Source organism: Rhinatrema bivittatum, chromosome 8 (assembly GCF_901001135.1).
Source record: "Rhinatrema bivittatum chromosome 8, aRhiBiv1.1, whole genome shotgun sequence".
Taxonomy (NCBI): domain Eukaryota; kingdom Metazoa; phylum Chordata; class Amphibia; order Gymnophiona; family Rhinatrematidae; genus Rhinatrema; species Rhinatrema bivittatum.
The window spans coordinates 194,543,940-194,567,324 of NC_042622.1; the positions used below are offsets into that span (position 1 = coordinate 194,543,940).

Sequence of the window (23,385 nt, forward strand, 5' to 3'; positions counted from 1 at the left end):
CTGAGAGGCTTATCTAGGGTTGCTCTGGGTCACTGGGTCTTAGTCTGTTTGTCAGTGCTTTTGTCCTTTTGGTATTACGGACTGGTGCTGTTGGCTGCGATGGACTGCGGCATGAGATATTGCCCCCGGTTTTATTTGACCGCGTTGGCAGGTATGGCTCTGCGCTTGACCTTGTGTCACATCGGTGGGACATGGCCAGGTTAGTGCAGATGCTGGAGCGCTGGATTTATTTCCACCAACACCTGCGGCCGGCTCACAGCGTCCGGACAGGAGCCCCCTTACCATCCAGGGGGCAGGAGCCCCTCGAGACACCCTGGGGCTCTCTTCAGCTTAGGGGCAAGAGCCCCATCTCTGCTTCTTTGGGGCAGGAGCCCCTCCTCCCTCCCAGGAGCGATTCTTCGGGGCAGGAGCCCCTTCCGGAGAGAGAGCTGAGGCCGCCCAGTCGTCCTGTGACTAGATGCCAGCACACGCGAGCTAAAGTCATCCAGCTGCATCAGGAGAGCCCTTTAAACCTGGGCTCTACGCTGCGGCATCGCGGACACGAAGGAGCACGACCAAAGGAGCATGCCCCTTTGTGCGCCCCTTCGTGCGTGTCCTTAAACTTTACATCTCTAAAACATTGCTACATCATCAGAAAGAAAGCTCGCAATTACAAGTGGCATAACAACAAGAAATGGCGAGCAATCAACCACCAGAAAACCTACAACTTGAGTACCAAAGAAAAAATCGAAGCAACAATGACCTACAAAAGGAAACAAGAAAGGAGAATAATACCAAAAAACCACAGAAGGTAACACGAAAGAAGAAAGAACCAAATAAATACGTTAATTTACAACAGGAAAACATCACCCGAATCAATACTAAGCACTACATTAGCTACATAGCAATCTCATTTCTCTTATTCAACACACAATCCATAGTAAAGAAAATACCAGTCATATCCGACCTCATCGACGATCATAAACCAGATTTCATAGCCATTACAGAAACATGGATAAAAAACACCGACACAGTCTTAATAAACCAAATAAATAACCCTAACTACAGAATGTTCTCAATACCCCAACCGAAAAAGAAAGGAGGAGGTCTAATGCTAATCATAAAAAAAACCTACAGATGAAACTACTCCAAACTAAAATCAACCTACCTCTGGAAATTTCACTATTCGACTCACCACGACTACAGATATGCCTAGTATACTGTCCCCCCAATTCACTAGATCAGAACTGCTCACCACTAATAGAATTCTTCTTATCCAAGCTTACCATTACCAAACCCATCATCATCTTAGGAGACTTTAACATCCACACTGACACAACTCTGCAATCCCCCACCTGCAAAATGATAATAGAAGCACTATCAACACTTGGACTTAAACAAATCATCAAAGGTCCAACGCACAAAGCAGGGCACACACTAGACCTCATTTTCATCAATACCGACATATGGACGAATTACCATACAAATTCCACTAAAATACCATGGTCAGACCACTCGCTAATCTACACCAACCTGTCCTCTAACTATACTCTGACATCTGAAAAAACCCCACTGAAATCCTTCTCCTACAGACTATCCTTCAACATAGAGACTCTTCAAGAGAATCTTCAAACAGAACTAACAAACCTCGAATTATCTAATGCTGAAAACGCCACTTCATCTTGGCTCAACATAACTAAAACAATTGCAGATAAGATAAAACCCCATGATAATGAAAACTATAAGGAACCCAAAACACCAGAACCAATGGTACAATGAAAACATCAGATCACCCAAACACAAACTCAGAAAAAAAGAAAAAACATGGAGGATCAACAAAACTGCTATACATCTGAACGCATACCAAGCACAACTAGCATACTACAAAAAAATTATCCACAAAGCAAAAAAAGATTTTAACACAAAATAAATAAATGTATTCCTACATAACCCAGGAATGTTATTCAATATCGTACATGGCCTAACCAAACCCCCCAATGAACTGAAAACACCAAATGCCAAACTATCAAGCAATGACCTTGCAGACTTCTTTAATGATAAAATAAAAAACCTCATAAACAACAACCTCAACAACAACACGCAAGACACAAAAATACTAATTAATCAAACATCAAGTTGGCTCAATTTCGACCCAACATCATCACTGGAAGTCCAAAACATCATTAAAAAAATGAACCCAGCAAAACACCCCATTGACAACATACCCATACTGACGATCAAAGCAATTGAACCTACGATAACCAAAACACTAACTGACATCGTAAACCTATCACTTGCAGAAGGAATATACCCCGAATGCCTAAAATCAGCAATTATCAAACCCATCCTAAAAAAGACCAACCTTGATCCTGAAAACCCGCTAAACTACCGACCAATATCAAATCTACCTTTCATTGCTAAAATCATTGAAAAAATCGTCCACTCACAACTTAGTGACCACATAGAAAGGAACAACATCCTTCATACCACACAATTCGGCTTCAGGAAAGAACTAAACACCAAAACCTTACTTCTATCATTAAATGACACTGTCCTCAAAGGTTTCGATAACAGACACAGTTACCTTCTAATCTTACTGGACCTATCAGCTGCCTTCGATACAGTAAACCATTCGATACTGATCAACCGCCTCGCCGAAATCAGATTAAAAGAAAAAAACACTGCAATGGTTCTCCTCATATCTGTCACAAAGGTCATACCAGGTATCAATCAATGACACCCTATCAAAGAAAATAAACTTGGACACAGATGTTCCCCAAGAATCCGCACTTTCTGCAACGCTTTTCAACATTTATCTTCTTCCGATATGCCACCTCCTCACTAACATGAAACTCAATCACTTTATATACGCTGATGACATCCAAATACTTATCCCAATACAAAACTCGCTAGAAGACATCTACAAAAAAAACAGCCAACTGCCTCACAAAAATAAAGCAACTGCTAAATAACATGAGACTCATACTAAACATTGATAAAACCGAAATAATCATGCTGGATAGAAAAAACAATCCCATACATATGCCACCTCTCAACATAATGAATTACAACACAGCAGTCTCCCCTGTCACACACGCATGCAACCTTGGAGTTATAATTGACAAGGAACTGCCATTCAAGAACCACATCACTGCACAATCAAAGAAGGATATCACAAACTCCTAACATTACCACACTAAAACCATTCCTGTCACTTAATGATTTCAGAACAGTACTCCAACTACTCATCTTCTCCAACCTAGATTACTGCAACTCTCTGCTGTTCAATTTACTGCTAACCACCATACGACCTCTCTAAATCCTACAAAATACAGCCGCCAGAATACTCACAGGAACAAGAAAATTTGATCACATTACTCCAACCCTCATCTCACTTCACTGGCTTCCAATAAAATACAGGATTGACTACAAAATTCTATCCATAATTCACAAAATAATATACGAAAAACAAATTGGCTCAGCGAATCCTTAAAACTCCACTCACCAAAGAGAAATCTACGATCAGCGAACAAAGGCCTACTCAAAGTCCCTCCATCCCGTCACAAACTCATCTCAACCCGGAAGAGAGCCATATCCCTAGGAAGCCCTGAACTTTAGAACTCCCTCCCAACAGGCCTGAGAACACAACAAAACCTAAAAGCCTTCAAAAAAGAACTAAAAACATGGTTGTTCACTAATGCCTACCAAAACTCCGAATGACACTATACTTAAATGACTATTCCAGATTATACCTGCATATACCTGAATGACTCTTTGAAAGAATATTTACTAGCATGACAATTTTGTCATATTAACTGCTGCATGATTTTAAACCGGAGTGAAGGCAATTCTGCTATACCTCGGTATATAAAAAATGCTAAATAAATAAATAAATGATTGTGAAATTGATCCTTTGTAAACTGTTGTGATGGCGATACCAAACGACGGTATATAAAACTCGATAAACAAACAAATAAATAAATAAAATATTTGTGATGGCTTTGTCATGTTGCAAGCTTGTGCCACTGGGATTGTGTATGTTCACCGTGACCCATCTAGAAGAAATGTGGATAGAGCTGGACAATAAATAGAGCAAGATCTGTGAGAGTCAGACAGGGAGAGAGCAAGAACACAAGACTTGCCATGCTGTGTTAGACCATTGGTCCATCCAGCCCAGCAACCTGTCTCTAGCAGTGGCCAGTCCGCATCACCTGGTAGTACCCGGCAAACCCCCTTATGACAGGGCTGAGAGAGAGCTTCAGACCCAACCCTCCTTCTTCCAATGTTTTTGATCTAGCATGCCAAAATCTTGGAAGTAGATATTGTGGGCTCTTTTGGACCCCTAGTCAAAAACATTGCTGATCTCTGTTCTAAACTAGTATTGCATTTTAGCTATCTTATTGTTAATTATGATAGACCACCTTTAGGTTAATTTTCAGGTTTAGCTTAGAAAGCAGATGGTTTGAGGGGAAAACAGTTGGAAATGCGACAATGCATGGCTGTGGTATAGATATATATCTCTTGTCAAATGCATTTGAAAAATTGTGCTCTAAAAGGTCAATTTTAAAAGAGATGCTCATGCACGAAGTAGCAGATGCACGCACAAGTAGTGCTTATTCGCAGAAGTGCTGTTTTATAAACATCTCACGTACACATATGAGTACTGGTGCATGAATAAATGTGCTCCTGTAAAAAAGGGGCAGGCAAGAAGCATTTCTGGGCGGGGCTAAAATTTACACACACAGGGCCTGATTTTTAAAAGCATTTACACTCTTAAAATTGAATTTTACATGTGTAAATACACTTTAATCATGTAAGTGGACTTTTGAAAATTGGTACAGTATATGCCATTGAATTGTCCATAGGATTTACATGTGTTAGTGCACTTAATGTGGGAAAATGGCTTTTGAAAATTACCACGATAGTATGTTACATTTACACGTGTAACTCCTTTGAAAATTCACCTGCCTAATTGCTATTTTATAACCTGGGAACGCGACTTTATGCGCAGGCTGTTACCTGCGCATATTTGCACCTGCTAATTATCTGATTTAAGTCAGAATAAAACTCTTTATGGCCAATTACTGAAAGGGTAAGGGGGCTAGTTAAATTGGGGTGAGTTCAGGCTGAAGAACCAGGAAGTTCTTCGTGACCTGGAGGTAGACTAGGCAAACTGGTAGACTAACTGGTAAAACTAATAAGTTCCTTCAGACGCATGTTATAAAATTGGATGATTTACATAGCAGATGTCCGCCACTTATCCAGATAATTTTTTACATAGCCAGATAAATCTTAAAAAGCACCAAATAGCTGGATGAGTAAGATAGTCGGATAAATGTTCAAATGCTAGTTATCCATCTATCTTACTTATCTTCCTATGTAGCTCTTTTATTTATCCAGCTTTCTTACATAGGCGGATAAGTCTTAACTTTACTTAACTGGTTAAGTCGCCACGGCACTACTTAGCTGGATATTTGCCTCCGCTTAGCTGGATAAGTCAACATTTATCTGCCTTTGTTTAAAATACATGCCACGTATTTTTTGTTATGGAGCATGTTGTTGGATAGACTTACGCATAACGGGCCGGATTTTAATAGCTACGCCCGATTTTATAACAAGCGTGCGCAGCCGCGCGCATGTTATAAAATCCGGGGTCGGCACGTGCAAGGGGTGCACACTTGTGCACCTTGGGCGTGCCCCGATGGATTCCCTCTGCTCCCCCTCCATCTTCCCCTCCCTTCCCCTATCTAACCCGCCTCCCAGCCCTACCTAAATCCCCCCCACACCTTTATTTTGTTATTTACGCCTGCCTCTGTGCTGGAGGCCTCAGTACCGCCCCCGGACCGGCACCCTGCCCACGCCCCGCCCCTTCCCGCCCTTTTTTCAAAGCCCCGGGCATACACACATCCCGGGGCTTTGAAAAAGGCTCGGCGCGCGTAACCCCCCTGTGCGCATAAATCCAGCCGGATTTACGCGTGCAGGGCTTTTAAAGTCTGCCCCATTTTATATAGTGTACGTGCATTTGTGCGCATGATATAAAATACGTGTGCACACACCTGTGTATTTGTATACCTGAGTATATAGGCGCGCTCACCCATGTTTTAAAGTTGACTCTATGACTTTTAACCACTTAGAAACATAAACCTTACAGAGTGAGCTCTGTTTTGATTGCAGTTAAAAAGGAATCTCTGAATCAATGATCCTCTTGGCTAACCAAACATTTGCCATATTGATCGGTCCACAATCCCAAATTATGTAGATACCTTCAATAAGTACTCATTGTGGGGATCCTGAAAATCAGACCTGCTGGTGACTCATGAGCATCAGAATTGGTATCCACTGTACTATAAACTGTATACATACAGTTGATATCGCAATAATAGTGCAACAACCTTCATGCACTGTTTCTAAAATGTTTCTATCACAAAAGTGAATACAGAATTTAAAAGCCGTCATTTGTTTACAATCCTAAACACTTAGGAATAGGTTACATGGTTAATGGCTAGTGGGAATGTAGCTTCTTATAATCTACCTACCTCATGTTACTCAACAACGGACAGACAGACTGGCACTGCTTATAGCACCTTCACTAACACACACACACACACACACTTTACCCCACAAGAGGCCCCTCCTCCTCTACCATCAGGCATAATGCATGGAAGAGAGATGTCTCATTCTGTGCCTGTGAGAAAAACCTTTGATAAATCAGGTCTCTTTCCCTCTGCTTTCTTACTTAAAGCAGATTTAAAGCACCTTTTCATCAAGTAGCCTAAGTTCCCACTTATTTTCTTTTCTTCTCTAAAGTAAAAGAGTCAAACCGCCCTGCACGTATGTGACAGTCCTCCAAGTGTTTCATTGCCTTTCTAGACTCCTTTCCAGCAGTTAACTTGTCCGGGAAGGTTCTCAAAGCGTAAGCAGGCCTGGAGGTCTACGTGACATTGTGGATTTGCATATGTGCCAGAAGCAGTGCGTGGTAGAGGTGAAGCCGAGAGCTCAAATCTTCCATGGCGTTATTTAACGTCCAGCACTCAGTCCCCAAGATCTTATTCCAGTTGCAAACTCTCTTTTTTTTTTGGGGGGGGGGGGTTTCAAAAAATAACCAAAGCACTGTGTAGCTTTTTTCCCCCCCATTTAGCTTGCCTGTTGCAGGGAGGATTGTATACTACAGTCCTACAGCACGGTCCTTTCTGACTTGCACTTGACGACTTGGGCAGCTCTACACATCTAAGGCATTGCGTAACCCACCATATATTATAAATTGGATTAGAAGTTGCCCAAGTCCTGATTGGATGAGAAAGTTACCAGCAAACTGGTTTTGCATGACATCACCAAAAAAAAGCAGTTAAATAACGGTGCACAGATAAGAACATTTTAAAGGCAGATTTTTTTTTTAATTATTATTTTCACCCAGCTGGTTTCCTTTTCAACCTTTAGCCTTCCTGCTCAGTCGGAACTGGGGCTGGCATCTGGCACCTAGGAATTTTTCCCCCTATTTTACACCCCTTGCAAATTGACTTTAGCCCACAGCATCCCCCGATGACGCTTTCTGGATTTCAATTACTTTATAGAGGCAGCGAAAGGTTTTATGTGGTTTGCCGTAACTGCACTTTCCAGCTAGCTGGAGGCACTTGGCATCATCCCATGCGGGCTCCCAGAGCGGGTCGTTGATTTCATGCCAGCACACACTTCCTTGAATTGCACATAGATTTAATTCTGTGTTCCTTTTCTTTTCCTGCAGCTTGAAGGCCATCCTAATGGGGACTCCTCATGACAACACTGTGGACCTGTCTGGCATTCCCATCACGCTGAAGGACATGGACCGCGTGATCGCCTACGTTCAGCACAGCTCCGAGCACATTGAAAATGTGGAACTCTGCTTTACTGAAATGACAGATGAGATATTCCTCCAGTTGCTGCCCATTTTGAGCTCCCTGCCTCACCTTGCCACGCTCTCCCTCAATGGCAACAGACTCACCAAAGCCATCCTTCGAGAACTGACCGAAACCTTGAAGGACCCTAAGAAGTTCCCCAGCGTGACATGGATTGACCTTGGGAACAACGTGGACATCTTCTCCTTGCCACAGCCCTTCCTGGTTAGCCTGAAGAAAAGATGCCCCAAGCAGGGCAACCTGCCAACTATTCTAGAGTTTGGTGAGGGCCAGATGAGTGATCTGGAAAGCCAGGAGGGGCTGGCAGAGAGTCAGGAGGAGCTGTGCTCTGGGGACGAGAAGCAAAGCACGGGGAGGCCTGAAAGGCCACCAGCCGACATAACACTTGAAGTTGAAATACTGCCCATTAAATGCGAGTTGCAGCCAGAGGCCACTCCAGTGACAGCTGCAGGCACCAATCAGACCTGAAGACCTGGGCATTCAAAATACTATAGTCGGGAACTTTGTTAAACACAAAAAAAACTGATACCTCAAATATGAAGGTTTATAAGGGTTGATTACATTTATTGCTATAACTTTCATACTCTTTTCAAGAGATTTTGCTTCTGTTCAGAAGGATGCAAGGGAACAAAAGTCTGATCAGGGTCTCTAATCTTTGCTACAGTCGTGGTCTCTGCATTTTATCTCTTTGAAGGTTCAAAGATACAATATCATTTCACTCCCTATATTAGCACAGAGATTGCCCTTGAGGACCATAAAAATGTACAGCTATTAAGATGCAAAGGCGAATAAGAAAGGGCTTATTTTTTTATATAACATTAATTCAGTGAAATCAGAATGGGTTGTTTTTTTTTTGTAAATATCCTTCTATTGCTACAGTCTGTGATTCTGTATAAAAGGGGTTGGTCTGATTTTCATTCCAGAGAACTCCTGGGCCTGGTAAGGGGGAACTGGACGCACGCCGTTGGTCAAAAGGTGCCTGCCTGGGAGTCAGGTTATTTGTATTTGAATGCATGCATTTCCCTTCTCTTTTCCAACTCCCCCCAAAACAGAAAGCTGTATTAAGTATTACCCTACACAGTGAATGGGAACAATCATCTCCTGAATCCATTGGGATGTGCTACTTTCAAAGCAATGTGACGGCATGCCAGTTATAGACGCAGGAAATGTTTCTGTCGCTACACAAGATAATTGCACAAAGGTATTTCTAATTTCCTCACCAGACCCAAATTCAGTGCTGATATAGGAGTTAACCAATAAGAATCCTCTACTCCCAAATTCAGTGCTGATAAAGGAGGTAACCAATAAGACCCCCTACTCCCAAATTCAGTGCCGATAAAGGAGGTAACCAATAAGAATCCCCTACTTCCAAATTCAGTGCCGATAAAGGAGGTAACCAATAAGAATCCCCTACTCCCACATTCAGTGCCGATAAAGGAGGTAACCAATAAGAATCCCCTACTCCCACATTCAGTGCCGATAAAGGAGGTAACCAATAAGAATCCCCTACTCCCACATTCAGTGCCGCTAAAGGAGGTAACCAATAAGAATCCCCTACTCCCACATTCAGTGCCGCTAAAGGAGGTAACCAATAAGAATCCCCTACTCCCACATTCAGTGCCGATAAAGGAGGTAACCAATAAGAATCCCCTACTCCCACATTCAGTGCCGCTAAAGGAGGTAACCAATAAGAATCCCCTACTCCCACATTCAGTGCCGATAAAGGAGGTAACCAATAAGAATCCCCTACTTCCAAATTCAGTGCCGATAAAGGAGGTAACCAATAAGAATCCCCTACTCCCACATTCAGTGCCGCTAAAGGAGGTAACCAATAAGAATCCCCTACTCCCACATTCAGTGCCGATAAAGGAGGTAACCAATAAGAATCCCCTACTTCCAAATTCAGTGCCGATAAAGGAAGTAACCAATAAGAATCCCCTACTCCCATATTCAGTGCCGATAAAGGAGGTAACCAATAAGAATCCCCTACTTCCAAATTCAGTGCCGATAAAGGAGGTAACCAATAAGAATCCCCTACTCCCATATTCAGTGCTGATAAAGGAGGTAACCAATAAAAATCTCTTCCTGCGCCCTGTATGGCTTTTTTTTTTTTTTTTTTTAAATAACAACTGGAATGGATGACAAATTAAGTATTTCACATTAGAATTAGATTATGAACTGCAGTCCAAGAACATTAATTTTTTTTTCTGATATTAGAATTGCTGGACTTAACTTTATTCTCAGCACTTACCGCTTTCAGAGAACGAGATAAGAAACGGCTCTCTGATTTCTTAACAGAAGTGTCCAAGATCAGTGGTAATTTTCCTTTAATACAATTTTTTTTTTAAAGGCACTGGGTCACTTGCCAGCGGCAGCCTCCACTGTCCACTCCTCCCCTGCCCCACCATGGGGAAAAGGAAGCAAATTCAAAAAGAATCTGGGTCTGTGACTGGGGCAAAAAAGTTGCCACCATCCAAAGTCTGAATTTTAGCAGCAGAAAGTGGTCTCTCACTCAGGGGCTTGTTGACATTTTAAATATGGAAAGTTAAAAAAAAGTTCTTTGCCACCAAAAATTGGAAGCATTCTTGTGTATTTTTTCCCCACACACATCAAAATAATACACTCCCCCGCCCCCCCCCCCCCCAACCACCACCACATCCAATTTTAAGGAAAAATTGGCCTTCTGAAAACAATACTACTTTCCAAGCAAAATATTTTCAGATGAAGATTAGTTAAGATCCAGTGTAAAACGAAAGGAAATTCAATTATTTGTATCGGAAAATATCTTGTGAATCACCATTATTGTATTGGTGATTGGGTAGGTCAAAGACAGAATCTCTTTCATCCTTCTAAGAAGTCAGTGATGTAAAACTCAGATCCTCTCACTGAGCTGATTTGACCAATGTAATGCTTTCACCATTTCAGTTATGACAGTCGCCATCGGAGGGGATCGATCCCAACCCCAGTTAGCATTTGTCAGGATCGTGTGCCATGTCATGGTTTGTGGTACCTACAAAAATGGGAGTTACAGCATTTGGGCACTCCCCCCTCCCCCCAAAAAAGTGCAGATTTTAATTTTTGACATATACAAAAAAAAGGATAAATTTATCTGCATTAAGACCGAAATCCAGAAGAAGTGATTTTGGCATTTCATTGGTCACGATTCTGCAGGTAATGCAGCGTAAGAGTTTATCAAGAAAGCTTTGTATCCACCCTAATAAAACAAAGTGTAGAGTTGTAGGGTGGTTCTATTTCTAATGGTCGGGCCAATCCAGTTCTGGGTTTTAACCCCCGGCATACACAGGCCTGTAGCCTCGTTCTCTTTCTAGATCTCCATGCACCCCCAAGGGGCTAAATCCAGGACTGGAACAGTCTGGCCAACTGAAATAGAGCCAGCATGCACCCCCTTGTCACACTCTGCCTCACCTCGGTGCTTAACATTTTGTTTTCTACTCTGGCATGGGGCAACAGTTACAGAAAAAAATGGCCTTACCGTGGCCTTACCTGACCGTGGCCTTACAAGACAGGGCCATTGTAGCATGGCCCTGTCTTGTAAGGCCACGGTCAGGGCCAGATTTAACAACACGGCACTCATGGGCTGAGGACCGAGAGCTTTTATCCACAGAAGTCGCCCCAGTTTTTGGGTGCCTTCAGAATTTGGTGACCTAGAGCTCGTGCCTATTTCGCCTGTGCCTGAATCTGGCCCTGGCTGCAAGTTCTGTGCGATTTTCAAAATGCAGGTCTTAACCAACCCCAGAGCAAGTCCCTTCAAACTCACAACTGTGGAACCAGCGTGAATGAGATTCATAAAATGCCGGCTGGGCTTGCACCGAGGCCAGGATCTTTTAGCAAATCCAGTAGCACTACAGTAGGCCAGTGCACTAAATCAGAGCAGAATTACAAATTAAATGGTAGGGTGGAAAGGGGTGAGTTATTTTTCTAGTATTGCGGGGCAAACGGCAGGTTTAAAAAAAAAATAGCCTGTACACTACACCAGCTATTATTATTAAAAGGTACCATTAATGTTCTTTTCGGTGTATAAGCAGTCATTCTGTGCTGGAGGCCAGGAATCGGCTTTTAAATTTAAAATAGCCCATTTGTTAAAGACACGAGCTGCACCCCTCATGTGATCAATTTAGACTGCGGGTAAGAGAGGAAGAGAATTAGTTAGAAAAGGCTGAAAAGTACTGCCCTTCTGAAAAGCACTACAAATTACTATGCTTAATGCACTAGTGCAACACACTAGCTCCAAACAGGATTGCAAGATATTTTGAACTTGGTCCCAAAATGAAAGATGACCCTTAGAAACCTACAAGTCAGTAAAGATCACGTGGAACATCCCTTTCTTCTCTCTCTTCTTCAGAAACAAAGGACCAAGAAGCCTGTCTTTCATGCGTAATTTTTAACACTCGTTTTCCCTGGGGTTCAGTTTTCAAATGTAAATGTTGTCTTTGAGTGGCCTCATCTCAAGGGTTCAGGCCAGGCCTCGGACATGAGTTTTGTTGCTTATTTTTTTCTCAAGAAGTGCACTGCAATTAGCAAAGCTTTGGAAATTGTCAGTATTTCTAGCGTTTTACTTCCGAGGGCGAATGGTGACCAGCTGGGCCCATGTGAACGAGACCGTACACTGCCAGGGTTTTCTCCTTGTGTCCATTCACAACAGCAATTACTTTTTAACACATATACGGACCGCAGAAGTTTTGTTTTTGGTTTTTTTTTTAAACGCTAGCACTTCATGGGTTCTGACAAACATTCAGCGTCATGAGCAGGAACTAGTCTAATACAGAGTAGATGAAAGCTGAATTATCTCTGAATAAATGACTATTTAACACATGTGTTTCTTAATCTTGTGCTGATGAAACTCAGAAAGGTATGCCTTCCTTATATGCAGCATTGATACAAACTGCGAAAAAAACATCTGACACCTCCTCCCTTCCCAGTTACATCCCCTTCCACTTGCAAACAGTTTCGCACTAACTTGCTGTCTGATACTGTATTTGAGTTATTTGCAGTGCTGTCTGTGCTATGCTCTCACTTCCCTCTCACCCCTCCCCTCCCCCCAGTGTGGCTCACATGCATTCTGTACCTCTCTGCCTTACTCCAACTGGTGACCCCACTGTAACGCTACCACTGTTAATTTAGCATTTACAAGATGAGAGAAGTGATGTAAAGACACACAAGAGCCAGGCCCTGCTCCATGAAGAGCCTCCAGTCTAATGGAGAGACACAGAGGAGGCAAATAAAAGGTTTCGGGGACTTTAGTAATAGAAAAGAGGGTGGCTGGGGAGAGGAAGGGCAAAAACGCAGGGCAGAAATCACTATCCTAAGTCTCCGTCCTCTAAATGTAGTTTCAAGAAAAACAGCCGTGGGTGAGGGCGGGACTCTCTATTAGTAAATGATCTAGTGTTGGACTTGAAAAAATAACCTCAAAGTTTTTGCCAGTATTTACGGTCCCTTTCAGCCACTTCCCCTTTATTAAGAGAACATGGAATGTACAATATTTGAAAAGGAGTATTTTGGAAGCCTGCCTCCAACAAACGATAACCGTGCTTTTACCATTCAAATTCTGTCTTCGTCTGAGGCACAGTATAAAAATGGAAGCAGCTCCTTCTTTCCAGCTGTTTCATCAGCGTGCCGTCTACATGTTGTTCCAGTCTTCACTATGTGTATAGCAGTGACCCCCTGCGGGAATTCTGCAGGCAATCTGTTAACGGCCAGGAGCAACAAACACACAGGGAATCCCTTCGGGCTAAGGGAAAATAGATTTCAACACCTTCAGAGGAAGGGATTAAGGGAGAAGCAGCGGATGCATATTGTGACACCATCATTCTTAGCTCATCATATGCACCGAGCTGATGAATGGAGCATAACTCCCCCAAACCTATTAGCAAATGAACTAAGTTAGTCCGATTTAAAAAAAAAAAAAGCCCACAAGAAAAAAAACCACAAGTTTATTGACCATTATTTCTACATCCCAGTGTAGATTCATATACTAGCAGCCACGTGGCTTTATTCAAAGACGCGGTGAAATGTGGGGAATGTTTTGCCAACAGGGATGACCATGGTTTCACATCAAATAACTTCAAAAGAAGTCCATCCGTTACAGCAACTTCTCTGCAATCTTAGTAGGTTCCAGTACCATGTATTGGACCAACAATAAAAGTAGTAGTAGTACTGTGAGCACATGTTGGCCCAATAAAAGGGTATCACAACCTATCAAGATTCCAGTTTGTTGCCAGGACCAGTTGGTTGATTGCAATGCTGCACTACAGTATTTTATGTAGCCATTAAGTATTAAGGTTAATGACAGGCATTCCCATACATTTTTTCACAGTTAGACCTCTAGCATAACAATTCATTAAATAAGCAGGAAAGCTAGGGTTCATAGCCCTGCTGATACGTCTTGTGACCTTGAGCAAGTCACTTCCCTCTCCATTGCCTCAGACACAAACCTACTGGGTAATTTACTATGCCACGATATTTTATCACGGGAGGAGAAAAATGTCACGTAGGTGGGGACGTGATCCTGTGAGATTTGGCCCTTTCATGGTAAAATATTGTGGTAGCCTCTGCGATATTTTTTGTCACTGAAAAATTCTATGAGAAAAAATATCATGGAGAAAGGGGCAAAAATGCAGAAAGGCGGCCCACTTTGACCGGGGCCACCAGTGTCTTAAAGGGCCATGCAGCCTGGAAAATACTCCCAATATGCCCCCTGGGGGTCTGGGCAGACCCCTACCCTCCGCCTCACCACCTGTAGAGGAGGCACAGCATGGAAAGAAGTTTAAAACTAGATGTAATAGTTGCGTGGTGACTTCTTAGTCACCCCCCAACCAAATACTCCCCAATCCCCCCCTGTCCCCTCCCTTAGAGCTCACCTAGTTCTTGGTCTAATGGCCCCTCCACTCCCCCTTAGCCCCTCACCTAAAGAAAGTGACCCTGGTAGTCCAATGGCAGTCCAAAGTGCCTCCTAAACGCCAGGCTGTTCACCGTTTACCAAAATGGTGCCAACTGGCCTTTGCCCCTGGAGATGGGGAAATGCTTATAATACCGGACTATAATCCAATGTAAAGTGTGTGAAAAGTGTAATATAAAATCAAAAAAATAAATAAATAGGTTTATTGGTTAAAAAAAATCTAGGCAGCTTCATCAATATCCTCCAAGCAGTAAGAATATAAGAGAGAGAATGTTCTTTTTCACTCAACGCACAATCAAGCTCTGGAATTTGTTGCCAAAGGATGTGGTTAGTAGAGATGTGAATCGGAACCGGAATCGGTTCCGATTCGCATCGTGAAATTTTTTTCGTGCGGTCCAATGGTTTTTATTTTATCAGCTGCGCCCAAGTCGATAAACAAAAAACCCACCTCGACCCTTTAAAACAGATCCCTTAGCTTCCCCCACCCCCCCCACCCCCCCCCCCCAAAAAAACTTTTTAAAAGTACCTGGTGGTCCAGTGGGGGTCCCGGGAGCGATCTCCCGCTCTCGGGCCATCGGCTGCCACTAATAAAAATGGCGCCGATGACCCTTTGCCCTTACCATGTGACAGGGTATCCGTGCCATTGGCCGGCCCCTGTCACATGGTAGGAGCACTGGATGGCCCACGCCATTTTTAAAGATGGCACCGGCCGTCCATTACTCCTACCATGTGACCGGGGCCGGCCAATGGTACAGATACTCTGTCACATGGTAAGGGCAAAGGGTCATCGGCGCCATTTTTATTAGTGGCAGCTGACGGCCCGAGAGCGGTAGATCACTCCCGCGACCCCCAAGGGACCACTAGGTACTTTTAAAAAGTTTAGGGGGGGGGATCGGGAGGGTGGGGGAAGCTAAAGGATCTGTTTTAAAGGGTCGGGGTGGGTTTAGGGGTTGTTTTTGTGTGCCGTTTTTCCCGCCCTCCCCCAAAACGATAAGAGAACCCCACGAACAATTTCGTAGGGTTTTCCTATCGGTTTCGGGGAACACCCGATTTCTTGAAAATATCGTACGGTATTTTCAATCGTCAGAAAAACGATTCATATCCCTAGTGGTTAGTCCAGTTAGTGTAGCTGGGGTTAAAAAAGGATTGGATAAGTTCTTGGAGGAGAAGTCCATTAACTTCTATTAATCAAGTTTACTTAGGGAATAGCCACTGCTCTTACTAGCATCAGTAGCAGGGGATAGACTTAGTTTTTGGGTACTTGCCAAGTTCTTATGGCCTGGATTGGCCACTGTTGGAAACAGGATGCTGGACTTGATGGACCCTTGGTTTGACGCAGTATGGCATGTTCTTACCATGCAGGGCCAGACCAGCGCTCCACCAAGTCCAACAGCCTGTCTTGACGGTTGCCAATTTGGTTAAGCTTCTACAGCTGGCAGGTGGGATATATCCTTGCAGTGTGGACAGGAATAACTAGTATGGACCACTTAGCCATTTATTATGTTACCAAAGGATAGTGTATGTAGCAATCATGCTTTCTTACAGAGAAACGGTAACACCTATGTTTTATTCCCATGTTGTCCTATCATTAAAATGTTCTGTCTTTGTCCATGTTGTTGCCTCCTGCTTCTTTGGGTTTTCTGTTCATTCAGAACCTGCCCTAATTGCATTAACGCACGATGAGCCTTCATCAGTGTAAGGCTGACTAAGCTTCACTGTGTTTTGTTTTTTGAATAGAGACCCATTCAGCACTGTGAGTGGGAACATTCCAGGTCAAGCAGACCAGTTTAGAAAATCATCCACGCTTGCCCTCCTTCAAATTGAATAAAACTTTGTGTGGATGTTCGCTAGGGCCTCAAACAAAACTATGCAATATTTTTCAGCTGGATCTCTATTGGTTCAAGAGCTAGAGGCAGATGAATGAAGGTCACACTTAGAAGTACTGTGCTCTGTGCAACATAAAACAGCCACTTTGTCCTGGCACTGCAGCCGAACAACCTTTGTTAGAGGCCTGAAATTTTGTGGATTATTACAACTTCTGGTGCTAAGTTCCTATGCAAAGTTTGGAACGTAACTTGAGCTTGCCACCCTTTTTATGGGCCAGCAAAGTACATGAAAAATTTTACAAAATAAATGTAAGGCCTACTTTAACTCCTCATTGCTTTGATTCAGGCCATATCTGGATCAGTAGTCATGGCCCATGATGTACATCTAGGATTTGCATTAGGAGACTTTGCAGCCAACTGGAAGCAAAGATATAATTACATAAAGACGTCACCTTTTTTGCAAATTTTCACCATTTTTGGGGTGCAAATATCTCTACTGTGTAGTTTTTAATTTTTTTCTTTCTAATGTCATTTGAAAGAGCACCTTTTTTGCTACAAAAGTCACCCTGTTTCATCTTGGACCCAATCTTGCTTTGGTCAGCATTACAGTCCCAAAGACAAGCATCATTTGCATGCATGAATGCCCTAATTTAAAGAGCCATCTTTGGCACCAAACTGTGAAACATGCACATGAGCTAGAGATGTGAAATTTTACAATGCAGCTCAGTTTACTATGCTTACCATACTTTTAGCTTTTGACACATTTGTTTAGATATATTTTCATAAATTAGTCATTAAAGTCAGTACAAAACTTTGTATGCTGATTAGTTACCTTTCATTGGTCAGTAGTGGCTGAGCCACTGCCAATTCAGCAAAATTGACAACCCCATCGCCTAGGGGCCACGCCAGACAAGGTAGCAGCCACAGGCTTTCAAGTTTTTATTTAAGCACAAAACAAAAAAAGGCAAGACACTGCATAGAATAACTGCTTAAACTGAGGCTTCACAAAAATTACTTAGCCTTTTTTCCTGCCTTGCCCATCCTTTTGAATGTCCCATCAATGTGTGACAAAGTGGCTTGTGAATAAACGTGCTGCCTGCCGGATGAAGTTGTTATGGGTGCATCAGGGTAGCAATAATGTGCGCTGGAGGTGGACCCTTGGCCTGGCGCAGGATAGGTATGGCTCTCTGAGGGTTCCCAGAGGGCACCTGCCGCCAGGAGTCAGAGCACATGAGGAGATAGAGGCTAGCTGAGCTTCACCAATAACAGTCCAGGAGCTCTGTGGGTTGAACCCTTGGATACCCGGACCGCCTGGGCTTAGGTGGGTCTCTGAAGGTCTCCCAGAGAGGTGTGCCCACCAAGAGCAAAGGTGCGTGTGTGGCTAATGGAGAACAGATAAGCTAGACCGGAACTGAGTGTACCGGAGACCACTGGAACGGAACAGGAACTGAAGGTCCTCCAGTCAGTATAGGCAGCACCTAATGGTCTAGTTGGAAGAAGGCCATGGGTAACGTCAGAACAGGCAGGCCTGGTGGTCACAGGAAAAGCAAGGAGAGTGTCCGAATGGAGCACAAGTGTCAAAGCCAGGGTATCCGTCCGAGAGAGGTCAGCCAAAGCAAAGGTCAGTTCCAGGTATCAGTCCAAGCATGGTCAGTAGCAAGCAGAGGTAAGTTCCAGGTATCAGTCCGAGTGTGGTCAGTAGCAAGCTGAGGTCAGATCCAGGCCATGGTCCAAACGTGGTCAAGCAAGCAGAGGTCAGTTCCAGCTATCAGTCCGAGCATGGTCAGTAGCAAGCAGAGATCAGTACCGTGTTTCAGTCCGAGAAGGTACAACCTGGGAAGCGGAACGTGGAACAGGAATCAGGAGTAGATGCTGGAACACAGGAAGGACCACGGGAACACAGGAATGCAGGAGCATTGGAAGACACTGGAACAAGTACTGGAACAAGGAACACTGGAACAAGCACAGGAACAAGGAACGCAGGAACAAAGAACGGCAACTAGCTTCACACAAGTGTGACGACCCGTTTGTCAAGGCGAGGAACTGGGGGAAGGCCCTCGTCTTATATAGGACGCTTACGTGATGTCATCGGGAGGCGTCTGGCCCGAGGTTCCCACCCTGGACCCTTTAAAAGAAGGAGCGCTGGCCGCGCGCGTACCTAGGGGCAAGGCCGAGGACGCGGAGCCCCTGCGGGAGCTCCATAAAGAGGCCTGTGATGACGGAGACGTTTGGGGCAGCCGCTGGGGATGCCGAGAGCTGGCGGCTGCTGCTAGGGAGGATGGGACGGAGCCCGTGGAGGGGAGCCCAAGATGAGCAAGCCCAGTCGCGGCACCAGCACAGCCGGGACGCGCAACACCCAGCAGGTGTCGCTACGGGGCGGCCAGTAAAATGACCTGGCAAGACCTTGGGGGTGCAAGAAATTGATCAAGACATCATGTTCCTTAATTGAGACCACATATATGGCCAATCCACCAGCAATTATCATAGATGTAAGCTAAATACTGACCAGGCTGGAAGCTGGTTACTTAAAGGGCAGGCAAATATTCATGTTTATGTTCTAGAACACTTACAATGAAGGAGGTGATGTCATTCAAAATTTTGCTAATGCAAATTTTAGTTGCATTCAAGGGCTTGAATTGATGATTTTCCCTTGTACCAGCAACTGTATGACCTTTACTAAACCTCTCATCCTGAACAGGTCTGATTGCTTGAATGTCCTCTTTTGGGACAAAGAGCACGATGGTGTCACAAGCCAGGACATGTTCCCAAAATCTCTGCCACAACCCACTGCTAACATGACATTACCATAGTTCCTTGTGAAGGTGACACTTTTGCATGTTCAGGCTTGCATGCAGTAAATAACACGGCACAATAAAATGTCCATTTTGAGGAGTCATTTATAAAAGTATGTTGAAGCAAGATGTGTCATAAGCTACAAGCAGGGTAAGCACATCAAGCTTCACCCCACAGTAGAATTTCACATCTCTAGCTCATTTGCGTATTACACAGCAGGGTGCCAAAGATACCTCTTTTTAACATAACACGCCCACGTATGCAAATGGTACATATCATTGGGGCCGTAATTCTGACCAAAGCAAGATCGGGTCCAAAATGAAACACAGCAACTTGTAGAAAAAAAAGATGTTCTTTCAAATGACATAAAAAAGGAAAAGATTTAAAAAGTACACAGTAGAGCTATTTGCACGTGAAAATTGGCAAAAATGTGCATAAAAAAGTGACATAAGTGATAAAAAGGAGTAGATTTCTACAACGCAGCTAGTACTGCAGTGTATAAATCAACTTCTTCTGTTGGACTTTTCATCACTTATAAGGACTATAATTCTTTACTGACGTCAGTTTTACTATGAATTCCTCTGAATGTGTCTGTAACACCACCCACCCCGATTCTAAGTGCCCCTCTACAGTGGTACATATATAGAGAGTGTCCGACTGACTGTATAGCATCTCTCTCTCGCTTGTGTGCAAGATATGCACATAGAGAAGTATGTGCGGCAACAGTATTTTAAATGATACATGCATACTTTATAAAATAAAGCATATTTTTGCAAATCTTATACATATATGCCATGGGCCATGTCTGCTGGTCCAGTCAGGGCCTGAATCAAAGTATAGGTCAGGAGCAATGAGGAGTCAAAGTAGACCTTATATTTCTTTTGTAACATTTTTTTCACATACTTTGCTGGCTCATAAAAAGAGAGGCAAGCTCAAGTTATGTTCCAGACTTTGTACTGGGACTTATCACCACTAATCCACAAAATTTCAGGCCCCTGAGAGGTGCTATTGGGCTGCAGCACCTGGACAAAATGGCCATTTTAGGTTGCACGGAGCATGGTACTCAGAGGTGTTCTCCATTCAATTGCCTCCATCTCTCCAACCAATGGAGACCCAGGTGAAAAATTCAGTACGGTTTTGTTTGAGGCCCTAGAGAACATCCGTGCAAAATTTTGTTTGATTTGAAGGAGGTTGAGCGTGAAACCCCTGGTCCACTTGATACGGAATGACCCAGTATTCAGGGGTGTGGCATGGTTAGTGTGATTGATAGGAGGATCTACCTGGAAAAGTCAGCGGTCATTAGTATAAGTGACCCAATGTCTCACAAGGTAAGGCTCTTTGACAGGCGAGTTGGAGTTGACATCTTGGAGGGGTAGTGAGAGGCAGCAATTGTGCCGGCCTGCTGTCTGAAGGGGCTTCTCCAACTTCTCGCCTTGTCGAGTGGCAAGGTCATTGTATCCTCACAGGAACAGTTGTGGACCTGTTTCCCATATTTTCTATCAGTTTTGTGAGAGTGCTTGCTTTTTCCCCAACAAAGGGAGGGAAAGCTCAACCCTCTCCAGAATCTCTTTTGTCCAAGGATCTCTAATGAGGTGTTAGAAATCCACCAGCTTGGAGCTGTAATTTTGTGCAAGAGAAAGGTTGGTGAGGACTCTATGGGTGCAACCATCTCGAGGAAAAGAGAGGGGAACTTTTATTGGCGGACAGCAGGACTTACAAGTAGCTAAGGAATCTGTAACAGCCAAAAGAGCCGGAAGCTAAACTGGGAGGAGCTTGGTGGCAAGGGAAGCCAGAAGAGACCCCCCTAGAATCTGTTGGATTGCTCGACCTCTGTGAATATTTTATATGAACTGTACTACCTTTGAGACTCCAAAAACTTGGACTGGAATTTTTTTTTTTTTGGTGGTGGTGGTGGGGGGGGTTTGCATCATTCTTCAGTAAACATTTTGGTTTGGGAGACGATATGCTGGTGAAAAGTTTTATTTTGAACCTGTGTGTACCTCTCCTACTGCAGGAATCCTAATCTGGGTCTGCAGCCAGTTGTTCTCCTACACTACAGTTCTTGAAGGTGGCCCCTTGCCTGTTTCTGAGAGGGCCTGGAAAAAGGAGGTTACATTTGCAACTACCTGGGGAGAGGAGTTGAAGGCCCATTTTACTGTTTCTTCTTTCCAGCCCAGGCCTCACAGTGGCAATCCTCCCACTCTGAAGCGCAGACCATGGCTCCCTCTGGCACCTAGCCCAAACGTTCTCAAGTCAACCAGTAGGTGTCAGTGTTGAACAATGGCTGACACTCCCTCCTACTGGGACTGTAAACTAACACCAAAATTCTTACCCATATAAGACCAGTTCATTTCAACCTGGTCCTTGAGTCAGTCTAGTTTTCAGGAAATCCAGCATGAATATACACAAGATTATAGTGGCATAAAATGGAGGCAGCATGTGCAGATTTACCTCCTGCCTATTCATTGTGGATATCCTGAAACCCAGAGTGGCCAGGTGGAGAACTACTGACTTTACGTAGCCAGCATAACAACTATAAAGTAGTATAAAAGACAATTTTTAAACTGAGAATATGTATATATCCTGAAACACTGGGAGAGAGAAAAAGAGAGGTTCCCACAGATGTGAAGGTTTTCTGTAAAGAGCCTCTCTTTCATCATTTCCTTTTCATCAGTCAGTGATGAGGTGTGCAACAGAATTGATGGTTTGTAGGAATTTGGCAGGAGCTGTGATGTGAGTGCTTGTCTTATGGCCACTGGTGCTACATTGAGATTTCTAGCTTTTTTCACATAAGCCACCTGGGATTTAAACCAGCATTCTAGAGGTGAAAGACTCTGGCCTTCTCTGACTATTCTCACCCGAGTTATCCAGTCCCCCTGCTTCTTTTCAATTTCTTACCATTATTACAACTTGTGTGAGGAATAGGCTACCTACCAGATGCTGATTCTTCCCTAACCTCTTCCCCCAAATATTTTAATTAATTTTATTATTATTATTATTTTTTTTTTTTACAAACTATCAGATATTCAGGCCGATACAGTAGAAGTCGCGGGAGAGCGGGCGCCCGCTCTCCCGGCGAACGCACAGACCACTCTCCTGTGCGCACGATTCAGTATTCAAATGAGGGCCCGCGGTAGAAAGAGGCGCTAGGTACGCGCTTTTTTGACAGGAGCAGCGGCTGTCAGCGAGTTTGACAGCAGGCGCTCAATTTTGCTGGCGTCGGTTCTCAAAACCGCTGACAGCCACAGGTTCGGAAACCGGACGCTAGCAAAATTGAGCATCCGGTTTTCAAGCCGCGGGCTGATTTTAAATTTTTTATTTTCATTATTTTAAATTATTTTTTACTTTTGGGACCTCTGACTTAATATTGCCATGATATTAAGTCGGAGGGTGTACAGAAAAGCAGTTTTTACTGCTTTTCTGTACACTTTCCCGGTGCCGGCAGAAATTAACGCCTACCTTTGGGTAGGCGCTAATTTCTGAAAGTAAAATGTGCGGCTTGGCTGCACATTTTACTTACTGAATTGCGCAGGAATAACTAATAGGGCCATCAACATGCATTTGCATGTTGCGGGTGCTGTTAGTTTAGGGGGGGTTGGCCGCACGTTTTCCTCACGCTATTACCCCTTACTAAATAAGGGGTAAAGCTAGCGCGTCCAAACGCGGGTTAACAGTGCGCTCCACCAGAGTGCACTGTACTGTATTGGCCTGATTGATAGGTATTGGCTTAGCTCCAGTTACAAACAGGTCTAGATTTCAGAGTAACCAAAAATATACAAATGAACCTGGTTCTTGGACCAAGTGTATACAGATTTATCTGATTTATTATGGACAGGCATCTATGCAGTCTTTGAAGACTGGAGTCAAGAACCCTTAGCTTAATAGTAGTATGGACAGATGAAACAGAATAAAGACATGCAAAAGCGTGCCTACATCTTGAATGAGAGAGGATGCAGACCTCTGAACACAAGCTGATAAA

At 43.7% G+C, this 23,385-nt stretch overlaps 1 protein-coding gene across 1 annotated transcript in view; it reads left to right on the plus strand.

Moving 5' to 3' along the window:
- LRRC75A (leucine rich repeat containing 75A) overlaps window positions 1-13,821 on the plus strand; it is a 290,685-nt gene extending 276,864 nt beyond the window's left edge. Inside the window, exon 4 of the mRNA XM_029612323.1 lies at window positions 7,721-13,821. Coding sequence (XP_029468183.1) covers window positions 7,721-8,339 — 619 coding nt within the window. The 3' untranslated portion in view covers window positions 8,340-13,821. The remainder of the gene's footprint in view (window positions 1-7,720) is intronic.
- The last annotated feature ends 9,564 nt before the right edge of the window (window positions 13,822-23,385 follow it).